The 18,005-nt window shown below is 35.4% G+C and overlaps 1 protein-coding gene across 5 annotated transcripts in view; it reads right to left on the bottom strand.

Moving 5' to 3' along the window:
- The window catches only part of CDH12 (cadherin 12), a 783,460-nt gene that overhangs the window by 208,640 nt on the left and 556,815 nt on the right, over positions 1-18,005 (bottom strand). For all 5 annotated transcript variants that reach the window (XM_054687850.1, XM_054687851.1, XM_054687853.1 and 2 more), the window contains one exon: positions 17,298-17,713. In XM_054687850.1, the coding sequence (XP_054543825.1) occupies positions 17,298-17,528 (231 nt within the window). In that variant the 5' untranslated portion in view covers positions 17,529-17,713. The remainder of the gene's footprint in view (positions 1-17,297; positions 17,714-18,005) is intronic.

Here is an 18,005-nt window from a genome sequence, read left to right as displayed (position 1 = left end):
GATGGCGCTGGAAGGGATCATGCTCAGCGAAATAAGCCAAAAAGAAAAAGAAAAATACCGGATGGTCTCACTCATAGCAGGAATCTAGAAAACTTAAATAAGGGACCAGGAAAATGAATATAAGAAAGTGAAAATCAAAATCAACAAAAAACTATGAACCAGAGACACTTTTTGGGGGGTGGGGAGCGGGAGGGGAAGGACTGGGGTCAGAATGGGGCGTTTGCAATTGTATGGGGGAATATAAAAATAAAATTTAAGATTAAAAAAAAAAAAATGATTCTGGCTTGGATCACTTCTGTCAAGGTCTTTGTGCTTAAACTGGATCCATGGAAGAAAACCAATTCTTGGGCATTATGATGTCTTCCCAGGCAGAGAAAAGGGAAGAAAAGGATGGTGGAAGAGAACAAGAACTAGAGAACATTTTTCAGAAATTGGGAATGGTGATTTGAAGAAAGATTACCTCTGAGGAAGCACAGAGAAAATATGAGAAATGAGTGAGACTTGTATGTTTTGTTGTCTCCAAAAACTGAAAATAAAGAATTTAGATAGTTTGAACTTTCTCTTATCACTTAGTATATTATATTTTCTTTTAACTGCCATTCTGTACTGGGATTGAAACATTTTGGTGGGTCACAGCTTCACACATTTCACGACCCACTGGCTAAAATTTCTGTGAAGGGAAAAGGAAGTGGTGTGTGAAGCTGCTTTACACTTTCCATGCACAAAGTATATGTAAAACCCTACAACACTATGTATTAAATTTTATTTTTCTTGATTTTTTTCCTTTCCTATAATCTTTCTTGAAGTATATTTCTGGTACACTGTTCCCATATATCCTCACAACAATAAGGGAATAGGAGTTTTGTTGCTGTCTTATTTTACAATTCATTGGTTTCACTTCAGTGAGCATAACAGCAGCTAAAATTATATGTGATTATCTTCTTCTTTCAGCCAGTGTTTGTGGATATTTTCTTGGGAATCGGTCACCTATGACAGCCCACCCAGCCTCCCTCTAATCGCCCTTCTATTCACAAAGCCACATAACCAGTTGTGTGAAGGCATAGGACTGAAATACAATTTTGACATTTTCTGTTGAGCACACGCACACAGAGGTGTCGTTCATGCTTGTGTGTTTCAGGCCCTTTCTTTCTAATATGTCCAAAAATGACAATTTTACTCATCTTGTTTTGATTTGCATTTTCCTTTACCTTGAACAATCAATAAACTGTATTTAAAACTTGTTTGAAAAAATGCTATATAGAGTTGTTGGTATTCACATACCTTTTCTTGTCAAACTTCATGGAGTCTTTTCATTGGATAAAACAAACATCTATGATACTTGGTAAATTTAAAGTTGTTTTTTTTTTTGAGCATAGGAATTAGTATTTCAATATTTTTCGTGACATTTAGCACAAAATGATACATACAAAACACAACAGCAAATTAACAGCATAAGTTCCAATCAAGGAACTTTATAAAGCAAAATTCAAAGTCTCTTGGGAATCCATTTACACAGCAAGAATATTTTACACTAATGTTATATATTAAAATTATGTTTGATGAAAGCTTTTTTATCTAATGATTTATTTATTTAATGATTATGTTTTTCATTTAGGAAATCTGAGAGACTCACTTATTTTTTTAAATCATCCTAGGAAAAAAAAAAGGAGCATAGCTGAAGTATCACTCCACATTTCTGATCTGTCTAAAAATATTTGGAGTGGTTTCTTATAAGTTTTGCTGCTCGCCAGCTCTTCATTTTCACTGAAACATAAGCTCCTTTGGCCAATAATTGAATAATTGTGATGTGCTCCTTCAGGGACCGAATTAACATATGTCTTAAGTTATAGCCAATTCAGCATCATCACTTTATCTCCTTGAAAGTGACATCATGAGAATGAATAATAGGTGTGAAGCTACGTGCTTTCCCAGAGCTTTTCACCAAGAGCCTGGTCTCATTTGCGAGGTTACTTTACCCTCTTAACATGCTTTACATGGCAGGAAGCATATTAAATACTCAAATGCCACGCTGGCTATTCAATCACATCCTGCCCTGCCTCTTCTGATTTTATAATCAAGGAAATCTAGCTTTGTACCCCAGTTCCCCAATATTGTGAGCTACTTGTGACATGTGACTGAAATTCTCTATGCTTCCATTTTCATAACCTTAGCATGCAGAACACAATAGAACTCCTCACTTGGGGGTGCTGAGGGAATTAATGAAATAACACCTGGAAATCAGAAAATATTAAATGATGAGTGTAATTACTGCTAATGTTTCAGATCACCCCTTGCATTAACTTGATTCCACTCTCACAGTTTTCAAATGCATCTCATATGTGCTTGTCATTCCCAAGTCTTGTAGCAAGGCAATAGTTTTCTTATGCTTAGACTTTATTTCTTAAATTTAACACCTAAGTAATAATTTGATAGTCAGAAAGGATGATCTTCTACTCTTACTGAAATTTATTCTATGTTGCTTCTCCAAAGCTGAACATAAATATAACCAAATGAGGCTAGAACTTGAAAGACTTCATGTATTCTTAAAATTCCTGTCCTCATCATTTAACATAATGTAGTTTTTGCGATCCTCTGTGCTCAAGAAAACCTTTAAATCCTTTTGTGCTTTACCTCTAAGGCATAATATGAGCCACTTGCTAAACACTAGAAACCCTATCCTTTCCAGAAACTTTTCTAGGATCACCATCTCTATGTCATTATTTCCTCTTCCCATTTCTTCTACTCATACTAAAAACTGTGTAAGCAACATCTAGCACCAGAGAAAATTAAGAGGTAAATTATTTCCCAACATAATATTAGTTGGTTTCTGGAAGAGTTTTGATATGTATTTGAAACTAGAAAAAATTCAACCAGAAATTTTCTAAATAGATTTAGCCTTCTGAGAAATGACTGGGATTTACCTTTGGTAAAACCTTTTCTTTATTCTGGAAAAGAACACATAGAATGGTCTACATGAGTTTCTCTGAACCACCTCATTTCCAGGATATTTTGACTGGACAAAAGTCTCACAAAGTTTTATTTGACATTGGCTGTTAAAATTAGAGTGCACTTTCTTTTCCATTGATCTATTTCATCTGAAAATTTACAAAAGAGCAGAATAAATTTCTGATAGTAATGTGAAGGCTATTAATATGAATAAGTATGTCCAATGTGTCTACAGTCACTGATGGAAGCCAAATGGATCAGAAGGATAACAGGGTCCTTAAAGGAAAAAAAAGGAAAATTTTGTGCCAAAGTCAAGACTAGACCACAAGAGAGTTTCTCTTATTAGGCCAAGATTGCAGTTGATTCTGGATGTTCTGCCAATCAACTGCAGTGGGCATGCCCTGGGCAAGAGAACTGCATGCATGTTGTGATTTAATAGAGCTATAACGATATTGTCATAGCCTTTGAGGCCCAGGCAGTTTGCTAAATGATGTACACACCAAGGTGGCTCTATCATTTGTCATCCACAAGGAACTTTTGGAGGTAAAAATGGATGCTATTAATAATCTCACACTGCCATCAGGCACAACCCTATGCTCAACTGGATTATTGCTAAGTAGAAAGTACCTCTTCATTTGCATCAAAAGGTATAGGTTTAGCCCTGGAAAATCAGCAGAGACATGCAGAGGAGACTGGGGAGATCTGGGACCTGGGACAATGAAACTTGCGGTCTGTGCCTCACTCTCTGCAGATGGTGCCATAAGGACAACTCATTCATAGCAGGTGCAAGTAACCTAGAAAGGACTAGACATCCCATTCAATTGGCACATCTCATCATCTCATACTAGCAAGTGAGAGTGACTTTCTAATCATCTCATACTAGCAGTGAAAGTGACTTGATTTTGTAGATCTATGTTATTGAAGTCTAGGACTTACAGGGAGCGTAGTGAAACCTTTATTTTCTTCATGACAATAGTCACTCTATCCTTGTAACAAAATCAATACTTTACCTCATCCTAAAATTCTCACAATTCCTGCTCTTGTCCATTTAGCAATATCTAAATACCCACCCAGGAAACAGTTTATTGAAAATGTACATAGTTATTCTTCAGTGTTTTACTTAATTGAACTATATTATCCCCCTACTCATTTACTTAACTATTAACTAAATAGCTGATTTGATCTTAATTTGAACCCAACAAGGACACTAAGAATAAGTATTCAGGGGCCTCCCTGGTGGTGCAAGGGGTTAAGCACCATACTATGAAGCAATCTGCAGGCTCTGCAGCACGAGTTCAATCCCCGGCTGGCCAGGGAGCAACACATGTGGTGCAGCAGACCTCTCCTGATCTCCCGCTGCTCCCCTCAGCAGTGTATTTCAGTCAGTCTGCCTGTTCTGTTCCCCACTGTCTCTAATGAATCCTCTCACCCCCCGCATCTCTGCCCTGTACCCCAGCTCTTGCATGTATAAATAAATAAATCTTTTAAAAAAGAATATGTATTCAGATTCAATAAATGCATCACTTTTGAAATATGAATATAACTACAATTCAAAACTGATTGACAGACACAAAAGTCCCTAAGATTATTTTGCTGTATTCTGCTGATTCTTTCCCAGCAGTAATATAGGTTCTGACCCAAAAGAGTGAGTCCTAGAGAAATAATTCACCAGAAAGCACTGGGTGCAGTTGAACAAGGCAAGACTTTGCTGGAGACTCATGTATGAGGGAAACTGCTAGAAAGGAGTATTTAGCCTGCCAGGAGTTAGGAGGAGATAGTTAAAAGTTAGATTCAAGAAGTTAGGAGAAAAGCAACATCATATCTTGTGCTAGGATGGACTATGCCCAGAAATATGCAGATTTGTTACATTCCACCTGTATATTTGGGCTCTCCCTCTCAGAAATGGTGAGATAATCATTTGTCAGGACTTAACACATTTTGTCTCTCATGGCGCCTTATGGTTAGAGTGTGTCAAATTGTTTGGACAGGGTTCGCTAATCCATGACTCAGTCTACCTGTCAAACAGGACTTGGGTAAACTCATCCTACTGGCTAGCAATTGTTTTCATTTTTACCAAGGCTTTCTCAGTAGACCAATTTCTGTCATGAATTCTTGCCCTGAGAAAGCTGGATCTTCAAGACAGAGACAATACTCAGAGAGTAGTTCTGAGCATCCACAAATGAAAGGTCTGCATGCATAAAGTATTCTTGTTCTGTCAAATGTAATTACCTAAATAAGAGTCAGCATACATTTTCTGTAATGGTCCAGAGAGTAAATATGGTTTTATAAGCTATATATTTTCTGTGCCCTAACCATGCAACCTTGCCAACTTGTTGAAAGCAACCATAGATAATGAAAATACAATGTAAAACTATCTGAGGACCCTACCCTGGTCTGGAGTCAACTATCTAGGGATCCTACCACTGGTCTGGGAGCAAAATTGACAAACCATCTTCACAGACTCCATCTTGAATGCAAAAATCTACTGCCCAAAGATATGTCAGTCTTTTCATATTATATATATATATATATTGCATATATATATATATATAATTTACAATGGCATGCCATCTTTGCACCTCTGCAGGGTATTCTTGGGGAGCAAGAGATCATATACTGCATAGTTTTCCTCTAGCATCACCACATCTTTAGATCTGAACAATTAAGATGAGGAAGTCTGTCCTATCAAGAAGAGTTGCATAAATTACTCTAAGTCTTTCCAAATTATCTCCTGTTATTTGAAAAGTCTACATTGGAGAATACTTTGTAAAACTGAGATAATTTTACATCTATATGCACTCTACTCTTTACTACAATAAATCACTAATTTTGATGAAATAAGAGATTCTTACATTTTGATCAAGTGAGACCATTTGAGATCTGTCAGAGATCACAGTAAGTATAATTATAATGTCAGTATAATTATTATTAGGTTCTATACCTAGTAATTATTCATAACCAGTGGCTAACGTATACTGAATATGTATACTGAACCAGTTATATTTATGAGAAGCTAGTTAATTTCTGGAAGCCAATATCACTAAAGGCCAGAAGCAGATGTGGCTCATTTCTTCAAATATCCTTCTATCCTTGCTTTATTTTTACAGTTCCAAGATTGAGACTAGAAGAAAATATGAGCTCTGAAGGATATAACTTATTTTTATGTTGCTTAGAAGGAAAAAAAAAAGAAAAGGCCATCTTTTGACTACTAACAAACAAACTCAGTTAAATTACAGAAAGAATTTAAATAGTTTTTAACTTTACTAAGTCACTAAATTATATTGATTTGCATTAGTAAGTCAACACTATATAGCAATGGAAGAAACATCTCTATTGTGGTTTATATTCCTGTAGCTTCCACATAGAAAGCACTACATGTTCTTTTTTCCCAAGAATATATTTTCAAGAATTTTATATAGCAAACAACCTCAAAAAGTTCAGATAGACTCTTCTCCCAAAGCAAGGGGCAGGTGTGCGTATTGCCAGTTAAGAGATAAATGATATCTCCCAAACAAAGGGCAGGAACTCCCCTGTAAAGTAGCCCCCTGCTTTGGCTAACAACCATGTGTGCCTATTCACTTTGCCTCTGGGGCAATGGAAACTGACTTAATAATGTGGATGCTTATGCTGTTCATTGTGCATGAAGAATAAAGCTCCTTTTCTCTGACCCAGACATCTCATGTCTTCTTCCAATACTCGCAAAACAGTAAAAGCCTAACAGTTCTTGACAACTGACAGCAAACACCACCAACAGAAAGCAGTACCATTCTTTAATAATGAATATGATTATGCATTAAAAATCTACTCTAAATAATTACACTGATATTTGCTATATATGCAAATATATTGCTATATTTGCTTTATGCAATCTATGAAAAACTGTAGGAATTTTTGTATGCTTTCATAATAGCAATTTCATATGTTAAGTTATATTGACTAAAAGTCAGTAGCAATTAATTATTCTGTGCCTCTTGAACAATGAACCAGATATAAGTGATGTCTTTAAGAAAGTAGTTTTACTTTTTTCAGATTTGAGTAAGGATTGTTTCTGGTACAAAAATAATCCATTCACATGTCAAGTGTAGGCTTAAGTGGTACAAACATCATCTACATTCATAAACTCAATGTTGTTAGAAAATGAGAACATAAATTTGGAATCTTTGTCATTTGGCTCACTCTGTACTTTCTATTTTTGTTAACTTTTCTTACAATTTGCCTCTCCTAGGGTTCTTCTGTAAACAATGGGTCCTATCTCATATAATGAGATATCTTGTACTGATATAATGAGATATCTTATAATCTCATAAAATGTTATTACATGAAAGTTGTAGAAATTCAACAAAGTTATTAAACAGAGAACACTGTTTTCTAGCTAATATTTCATAGAAAATATTAGGAAACACATGCACACCTATACTCTGACACACCACCCATACATACACCCATGTAATCAACTGTAATATGAATTTCTGATAAAGGCACTAAAGATAATTCTGGTGGTCATATAATCTGGTTATGCATAGCCCAATGTGTTATTAGTTATACAGAGTGATACATACATGCTTAAGTCATTTTTTAAAGATTTATTTATTTAGGCATAGAGGAGCTCGTGTATAGGCCAGAGATGCAGGGGGTAAGAGGATTAACCAGAGACAGAATGACTGACTGAAATACACTGCTGAGGGGAGCAGCGGGCGAGACAGGAGAGGTCTGTTGCACCATGTGTGTTGCTCCCTGGCCAGTCGGGGATTGAATTCATGCTGCAGAGGCTGTGGATTGCTTCATAGAGTGGTGCTTAACCCCTTGTACCACCAGGGAGGCCCTTAAGTAATTTCATATGGATAATGATTGCAGCCATCATGAGACCTGGATTAGAACCGAAGCCTTCCAACTCTATCCTAATGTGAAGCTAACATAGTCAGACAACATCTGTCATAATGTAGAGAAATGGTTAAAAGTAACCAAAGAACTTAAAGAAAATTACATTTAGGGTAGAAACAATATAAGTATAGGAGGGAAAAAATCTTTTTTAATGCCCAACTCTTTTTTTTTTTTTTTTAATAGAGGCATGTTTTAGTTATTTATTTATTTGTTTGTTTGTTTGTTTGTTTATACAAGCACTGGGTACAGTCAGAAGCGCCGGAGGGTGAGAGAATTCACCAGAGCCAGAGCGGGGAGCAGAGCAGGCAGAAGGACCGAAGTACACTGCTGAGGGAAGCAGCGGGCGGCAGGAGAGGTCCGCGTGCCATGTGGGACCCTCCTCTGGTGGCCGGGGAGCAGCCGGGGATTGAACCAGCGCCGCAGAGGCTGCGGGCAGCTTCGCAACCCAGCGCTCAATCGCTGCGCCACCGGGGAGGCCCTAATGCCCAACTCTTAATGCTGTCCATGATATTTTTTAAAGTGCTGTCTTAGTGATTCATATATTAAAGAGAGTTGAATTTTGTTCAAGTTTCTGCCAAATCTATTAAAGTAAATACACAGTCTTTATGACAGAACTATTATAAAACATATAAAAACACATGCTAGGAGCTAGAAAATTATAAAAGGAAGAGAAGAACAGGCTTACAATGAGCATTGACTACTTGACAATAATTTCAGAATATTATGTGTCCATTCATTTGTCCAAATTTCACTTTGAGCAACTTTTCTGTTAAATATATTGCGATCTAACCATATCAAAAGATCATTACTTCAAGGACAAGTTGATATGTTGAGTGAAGCCATAAAACTATGAGTATATTTAAGAACTAAGGTATGCAATAAAATAGGCTTACCTAAAAAGACTTTTAAAAAGAGCTAGAATGGTTCTTTCTCATGTTTTGCTAGAGAGAGCAGGTATCTAAAGATGCTTTGATTAGTTACAAGCTCAATCCATTTGGCAGTTGTATGGATTAGAAACAAAACATTGATTTAGGGCGCTTGAATATACTATTGAGGTTATTAGATCCCTATGCATCCAAGAGGATGTATATGACATAAATCTTAAATGAGATTGAGTTGGTGTAATGACCTTGGATTCTCAAATGAATGGGAATTAATATTGAAAACTCACACCTTAGGAGAAAACTACACCATGAAGACTATGCTATAAAGTTCTCACAAAGCTTCATGACTCATGGACCAAACAGATGATGATAGATAGACGGGGAGACTAAGTGGAGAGAGAGGGGAATATGAACAATAAAAACCTTTTTAAATGTGTCCATATAATTTTATAATATGACTTACATGTTTATGGGGTGAATGAATCAAAATATAATTTTGATATGCTGATTTAGAATTAATTACAGATTACGTAGTCTTTTGTGCAATGTGACAATCTATATTAATAAACCATCATATAATTTCTATTTCTATTCTTATTCATTTTTACTAATCAAAAACCAAATTCAACATAAAATTGCCAAAAAAATTGTCACTGCCTTTAAATATATATTAATATATATTTATGTATATATATACATGTATATATAATTGGTGTATATATATGTACACACACTATATATATATATAAAATTGGTATACACACACACACACTATAATATAATTGGTAAGTCTCTTGGAAATTGAGACCTTGATTTTTCTAGGATTTTTCCTTTGTCAGAACTCCTTATTCTGGGGCCTCCCTGGTGGCTCTAGGGGTTAAGATGCAGCAATATGAAGCTATCTGCACCCACTGCAGTAGGAGTTGATCCCTGGTCAGGGAGGTGACCCACATGGTGCAGCAGATCTCTCCTGCCTCATCTGCTGCTCCCCTCAGCAGTGTATTTCAGTGGATCTGCCTGTTCTGCTCCCCATTCTGTTTCTGGTGAATCCTCTCACCCCCCCCCACATCTCTGGCCTGCACCCCAGCTCTTGCATGCATAAATAAAGAAATGTTTTTCTAAAAAAGGACTCCATTTTCTTCCTCCACATTGGGTCTATGAATATGCAAAAGTGAAATGATTCAAACATTTACTTCTTTCTCTTCTTAACTGGGGAATTTTGCTGGTGAAGAGAATCACACATTACTTATTAGTTCTACTATCTAAAACTTTTTAAAAAGTGATTTCCTTTAAGTCTTAAGTATCTACCAGCATTTCATTCTTCTAAAAGATTAGCTTATCATCTATTATTTATCAGCATCTGATTAGGTCTATTAATCCTTTAATGGTTTAAACATTTTATGTTAACTTATTGATATAGGGTGTCCATCTACTTGATCAAACATTATTTTAGATATTTCTGTGAATGTGTTTTTGAATGATAATAAAATTGAACTCAGTAAACTCAGAGAAGAGTCATTTATCTCCCAAAATGTCAGTGTACCTAACCAATTAATTGAAGTCTTCAATAAAACAAAGAATGAGGTTTGCAGAGCAAAAAGGAATTCTGTTAGAAGACCCTTTAGTCATATAGAATTACACATCTATAATGTTACAGTATGTTCTCATTTAACATCATTGACTGGTTCTTGGAAATTGCAACTCTAAAAGACTTGGAAATAATAAAATACATAGAAGAAAACATAGGCAGTCTGCTTCTTTGCATTATCTTTAGCGATGTGTTTTGGGACTTAACTCCAATGGTAAGGGAAACAAAAGCAAAAGCAAAGAACTGGGACTACATCAAATTAAAATGTTTCTACACAGTGAAAGAAACATGCTCAAAACAAAAAGACATTCTAGTGAATGAGAGAAGTTATTTGCATATCACAGATCTGACAAGGGGTTAATATCCAAAATATACAAAGTCATAAAATTCAACAAATATTAAAAACATTAAAAATGGGCACAACATCTGAATAGAAACTTTGCCAAAAAAAGACATGCAGATGGCCATTAGGCATATGAAATGATGTCCATTATCTCTTATTATTAGAGAAATGCAAATCAAAACAACAATGAGATATCACAGAACACCTGTGAGAATGGCTATTAGCCAAAAGGCAAGAAATAACAAATGTTGGCAAGGAATATAAATTGGTGCAGCCATTATAGAAAGCAGTACAGAGATTCCTCAAAAAATTAAAAATAAATTTAAAAAATCTTCATAGTGAGAAAAACTGTCATTAAAATGAAAAGCATCCTATCAAATGGGAGAAAATATTTGCACATCCATCAAGGGACCAATATCCAAGATCTACAAAAACCCATATAACTCAACAAAAACAAAAAAACCCAAACAAAAAAATGAGCAGAAAAGTTAAATAGACACTTCTACAAAGAAGACATACCAATGGCCAATGGGTATATGAAAAAATATCCAGAAGACCAATAGTTAACATGGAAAGACATTCATTAATGCTTTTTAGTAATGGAGATGCAGGTCAAAATCACAGTAAGACATCTCACACCTATAAAACTACACATTAAATAGAGCCCCAACAAGTACTGGAGAGGAGATAGAGGAACACAAACCCTATTACTCTGTTGGCTGGAATGTCAGCTTGTATGACCATTGTGTAAAGGAATAAGGATTTAGTTGAAAACACTGAAAATGTAAATAGCATGTGACCCAGTAATCCCATTCTTTGGCATCTAGCTGAGGAATATGAAGCCATCAACTCAAATGCTCTATGTTCTACTGTTTATTACAGCAATAGTACAATAGAAATAGAATCTCCATGAAGTTTATGACTACCTGACATATTAATAAAATTCATTATGTGGTTTCCTTTAATGAGAAAGTCTAAATTATTCATAAAAGCTCAAACATGGAAACAGGCTAATGCCTACTGACAGGGGATTGAGTTAAGATTATGTGCTATATCTACACATTGGAACATTATTCAGCCATTAGAAAGGATAAAATGTTGCTATTTACAGCAAAATGGGAAGAATTTTTAGGAACTATATCTAGTAAAGCAATTCAGAAGGAAGAGCTAAATAGACACTTGAATATTGGAAGTTTGCACAGAGGATTCATCAACAAAGCAAAAATCTTTACAAAAACATTATGAAGAGAGGTGAGGATTCTAAGGTTACAGAAATGATCAATGGGGTATAAGGGATAGAGATGGGCCAAAAATAAATACCAATTCAATAAGAATAATAAATAAAGAACAGTTAGAAATAACCTTGATACTGGGATTAAGCCCAGTTTTACTATCTTCTTTTTATAATTTTTTAAGGTTTATTTATTTATGCAAGCATGCATGCAAGAACTGGTGTACAGGCCAGAGATGCGGGGGTGAGAGGATCCACCAGAGACAGAGTGGGGAACAGAACAGGCAGACTGACTGAAATACACTGCTGAGGGGAGCAGCGGGCGGGACAGGAGAGGTCTGCTGCACCATGTGGGTTTCTCCCTGGTTGGCCCGGGATCGAACTTGTGCTGCAGAGACTGTGGATTGCTTCATAGTGCTGTGCTTACTATCTTTATGTTTATGTACAATGAATGTATAAATGTATCTAGTCTCATAATGAAAGGGTAATATTTATTTTAATTTTTTTATTTGCTTTTTTCATTTTTAAATTTTTTATTATATTTTTTTAAAAAATTATTTAAACATCCTTGTTAATTTTTTTACAATATAGAATTTTTCCCCTCAGGTGTGGTGACCACAGATTTCCCACCACAAACATCCTTCCCCTCACTCGACCACACTCTCCTCCCACCCTGTTCTCTACCTCTCCCCTCTCCCTTCCACTAACTCCTCCTGGATGACTCAAATGTGGTCTGTTTTCAAGTCAGTCTTATAGTTGTCTTTGATCCTTTGCTTGATTTCTCTAGATTCCACATATAAGTTAAACCATTTGGTTCCTGTGACTCACTTCACTTAGAATAGTACCTTCCAGCTTCAGCCACAGAGTAATATTGAAACCAAACAATTTGAGAATATTTTGAATATACAGATATAAGAACAGGAGAACAGGAAGACACACAAAAATATATATGGACAAAGGGGAAGGGAGTCATGTGGCCTTCTCATGAAAGAAGCAGAGAAATAAATGAATAAATAAAAACATAGAAAATAAAATAAAAATCTCTTTCTATGCACACACACAGACACACACACAGACACACACACATACTTTCATCCAAATATGTCAAACATAGATCAACATCACTCACCTACATTTCTGAAACATCATTTACTGGTTTTATCTGTCTCTGCTCATTCTTTAAGCTCTAGAGAGAATCATTTAAACCATTTGGAGAAGGTCATCTTGGTTCATGAACAACCAAAACCAGTAGTCTTTTCAGTCATAGTTTGAATTGGCTAGCATAGTTCAACATTATTTGTCATTTCCTATTCTTAAAACTGTCTTTGAGTCTTTCTCCATGACACTATTTAACACTTGCTTTTATCTCTTACTAATTCAACTTATCGAATTCTTACTCATTTGTTTTTCACTTAACATTCAATGTGATTTTTAACTCTGTGCAACTTTTCTTAGCATATATTACCCACTTAAGTAATTTTGACTACCGTCTATGTGTGGATTAATTCTATGTCTCTTCTGCTCAAAATCTAGTTCCAGCATTTAGTGGATGATGGGCCATGGCAAAGTTACTTTAATTTTTTGTTCTGAAGTTTTCTGATATGAATATGGGGTCATTAATAATCTCCCTCATGGGGTTGTTTTGAAAGGTTTTATCAATGAGTGTGTTAGCAAAGCAATTAAAGCAATGTCCAAAGAAGCACTCAATAAAGTTGAGTGCTTACCTATTACAATTGCAATCTAGGGACCTTCACACTTCAATTCATCTCCACGATGCTTAACATCTTCTCAAATTGTAAAGCATTCTCAATCAAAATGATGTTGAATAAATGAATGCCTATGAAGTAAGGAATTATGTATGTTTTAACTTTCAATATTTCTGCCATGCTAAACCACTTAGTTTTAAATATCACTGATAAATTAATCTGAAAGGGTACCTCATTTCCCTGAGTTCTTCTTCAAATAGCAAATGGACAGCATTTTCTTAGTGCACAGATTTGAGACTGACATATGCAGGCATAGGCACCTAGTTATATACTTTGGTATAAGTATCAAACTTTGTGTGAATGTATCTTTTTTTTTTTTAAGATTTATTTATTTTATTTATACAAGCATTGGTACAGTCAGAAGCGTGAGAGGGTGAGAGAATTCTCCAGAGCCAGGGTGGGGAACAGAACAGACAGACTGATGAAATACACTGCTAAGGGGAGCCGCGGGCACAGCAGGAGAGGTCTGCGTGCCATGTGGGACCCTCGCTGGTGGCTGGGGATCAAACCGGCGCTGTAGAGGATGCGGGCAGCTTCGCAGCCCAGTGCTCAACCACTGCGCCAACAGGGGAGGCCCTGTGTGACTGTATCTTTAATATTACAGGATTGTATTTGTGTGTTTTAATGACTTTGAGCAATTGATGGCATTTGAATTTAAAAATATGAGTGATAAAATGAATTTCTGTCACTCTCTATTTGACACTTTATTATCGGTATCCAAATATTTTAGTAAATCCAAAATATCTGTCTGAGGAACACACTAGTATTACCTCTGGATATCCTTGTGAGTTCTTTGTCTATAAATTGAAGTAATATGTATTATAAACAGAACTACAGTTGGTCTTATTTGAAAGGATGTTAACATTAATATTAGTTCCTTTTAAATAGAACAATTGTTGACTTTAATGTTCACTAAACCACTTCATACCCATTTATAAATTACTATATGAAGAAATTCTTTTTGATTTGAAGGTAAGGAAATCAGTTTTTCTCTCAATAAGTGAAACTTCCAATAATGAGAACTATACAAATTAACATTTTCCATAAATGCTTTTGTTGCAAAGATGCAAGTGATATCTGAAGACCAATTGTAATAGTTCAGCTGGTCATGGTGCATGGAACTTTGTATTTGTCTTTCTCTTTAGGCTTGAGTTCTGTATTATTTGTCTAAATTCATTTTTCAGTGAACTGTTTCAAAGCCTATCTAGAAAGAACAGGGGCGTAAACATATTTGTGTATGTTTACACACATACATTTAATGATTTGAAATGGTCCCAGTTATATTACTATTCCCACATCTAGAATCATCAAGATAGAGTTAATTAAACTTTAATTACTTTCTATGTTGGAAAGGAAATTTTGGCAACTGTTGTTCCATTAGCATTAAAAACATACATTGCCTGAGAACCATGAGATTTCATTACATATTTCATATTATAAATGTGACTCCATGTGCCTGTGAAAATACACTTTAATTAAATGATAGGTTAGATCTTAGACCAACACTTTTTAACCTACTTATCAATATTATTTCAAACTATAGTGAAGAATTACAAAGATAGATTTCAAAGTATCACACGAAACTTATGTAAGCCACTCTTAGATCCTTTTTACCTATACCCATTGCAATGTGAAATCCTATTATCCTAGGATTGAAGTCAGTTTCATTAATTTTTCAACAAATGTCAACTTTCTTACATCAGATTCTGGCAACAAAAGACCATGGATCTGCTTCAATGTGAACCAAAGAATATTCTCTCATCAGACATTTGCCATGAACCTCAATGCAATGTCTAGCTTCTGTCACAGACAGAGTCAAGATAACTGATATCCATGAGGCAGAGTTATAAAGCCACACTATCTCTTTACTTGCCTTGAATTTCAAAACTCCATTTTTTTATAAAATTAAGTCAAAGAAACAACTGTACCAAAAACAACATGGAGATACCTCACATAGAAATGATTTAGTGAATACATATTACCTGATAATAAAGAGGATCAATATAAGCAGAAACAGCATACAATAACATCGGGCCTTCCATGCTTTCCTCAAATTTTTCTAAGATTGTTATTTCCCAGGGTTATCTGTGCACATCAATGCATTTGCATGGGGTGGCCTGGGTTGGACGGGAACTGCTCTTGCTTCAGTGTACAAGTCTCCTCTTTAATCCTCCCACTGAATTTCCATTCAATTTTGAGGTTCACCAGAGACCCCATAGATCACCTGTACTAGCATTTATAGGGTTGTCCCAAGGTCACGCGACTAGCCCCCATTTAGTTGTAGGTAGCCTGCCAAGGAATTTGTCCTACTTAATGGAACCATATATGTTTTTACACAACACTAGAAATTAAGACGGCCACAATGACACTCAAAGACTGATTTAGTGTGACTCAAATTTTACACACAGAGAGATGCCTCATGGAAAACATTAGTCAAGGACCCCCTACAGCTTAGGACAACCTGACTATGTGTTCACTTTCAACAAAGATTCCACTCAAAGACCTTATCCTCTGTATTATCCAACATTCTTTAAATGCCTTTGCAAAAGATATATTCTAAAAATATAGTGCAAAGAATTTAGACCTTGAATAGATTTTTTCCATTCCTTTGAGCTAACACGGGAATCATAAAACTCATCATGCTTCTCTTTAGTTTTGGTTTTCAGAAACTTCTAGGGACTTTGATAGTCAAGAGACATAATCTTTCTGTATAAGCTTCCTAATATTCTTCCTGCTATGGTTTCCCATTGCCATGTTTGATTTACTTTAAAGCCTTTTCTGAATTTTTTATGTTATTCTATATGTTATCTTAAACTCTCCTCTATTTTTTATTATTATTAAAACCATGGCAAAAAAATTTGGAAATTAAAAAAAAAGACTTTTTTTTTTTCTCAAAAAATGTTTTTGGTGACATTGAGAAGTTCTATCTACTCCAGGCATGAGTTAAAATTTTATATATGAAAAATAACACTAAAACCATAAATGTGCTGAAATAGGTACCATCAACTCTTTTATATTAAAAAAGGATTTGTAAACTTGCAATAAGATTTAAAAATTATGTTCTCTGTTGAAGACTGATGTGTAGATACTTGGGTTCTGACATGTATTACTTTGGCCTTAAATAGGTTCATAAATAATCTGCAAAATATATACTAAGTTATTTATAAAGCATAAGCAAGTCAAATCAAATATTTCTGAGCCACAGTTCAAATACATGGTCATGTTTTTAGGGGAGAAGAAAAGGGAAATATCTTGGTCACTCCAGGATGCCAACAACAGTTTAGGATAACTATGCCTGTGTTTTTTTCTCTGGACCTTTCCTTGGTAAATAATTCCAGAATGCCTGCAAGGAAAGCATGTACTATACTAAACCTTTTCACAACATTTACATTTTTAACTTTATGTCTTTAGCATAAATGTCAAAAAAAGGAAAAGAATATAGAATAATTTCAATAAAATAACTGGAGCTAATTGAAGCAAAGAGGGATTAAGGGGTTTTCCAAAAGCTTACCCGGGCCAATGAGTCAGGTCTCTTGGATTTCAATTCCAGTGTTCTAGTCACTGGTTTGTTCAACTCCTGTGCAAAACATCCACACACAATACATAATGCACAATCCCCCTTGCTACAAAGTGGTTGTCAAAAGAAACACGCCATTACCTTTCCCACATACTGAGGTTCGGAGCCCATGTATTCTTCCAGCACAAAAAATTGATTCCATACCCAGCCACGTTTAACTCGCTGGAAATGTGATCGCTGTCCTGGCAGGTGAATAACATTTTCTCTTGGTTCTGTGGCTAAAGTTTGTTGTGGCTGCGGTTGAAGTGGTGTTAGGAGACCTCCATCAAATAGGACCCAGAGAATTAGGGATAAACAGTTCCGTGTAAGCATTGGCAAAGGCTTTCTTACAGCAGAGTAATAAAAACTCCAGCACTTAATGTAGAATCGTGGAATCCAGGTTGAGGTGTCTGTGGCTGCCACCACTTAGCTTTCTGTTTTATTGCAGAAATGATAATGCAGGCATTAATCCTTTTGATGAAAAGGCTTCTGCTGTATTATATTCCATCTAAAGGGACCTATAAAAGAGATTAACAAAGATACATTAAATTGATAGAATTGCATGATGATAGTCATGAAAACTCTCATTATGCCTGCCAACATTTAAAGACACAGAGAGGAAAGAATATCAGTAAATGATTATTGATGTTTAACCTGTTAACTTGGATAAATTGTTTTTTTATAGATTTGAAAGATATTACAATGAAGCAAAAGTTGTATCATAAACAGAAACAATTTAGTTTTAGTAATCTTAAGGATAAAACACAGATCCATATTTTTAACATGAACTAAGATTAGGGTTTCTCATCC

The sequence above is a fragment of the Talpa occidentalis genome, unplaced genomic scaffold (genome assembly GCF_014898055.3).
Source record: "Talpa occidentalis isolate TD23 unplaced genomic scaffold, MPIMG_talOcc4v2.1 talOcc4.6, whole genome shotgun sequence".
In the NCBI taxonomy this organism is placed as follows: Eukaryota; Metazoa; Chordata; class Mammalia; order Eulipotyphla; family Talpidae; genus Talpa; species Talpa occidentalis.
The sequence above is the reverse complement of the archived record's forward strand: the minus strand, read 5'-3'. Positions and strand labels throughout refer to the sequence as shown.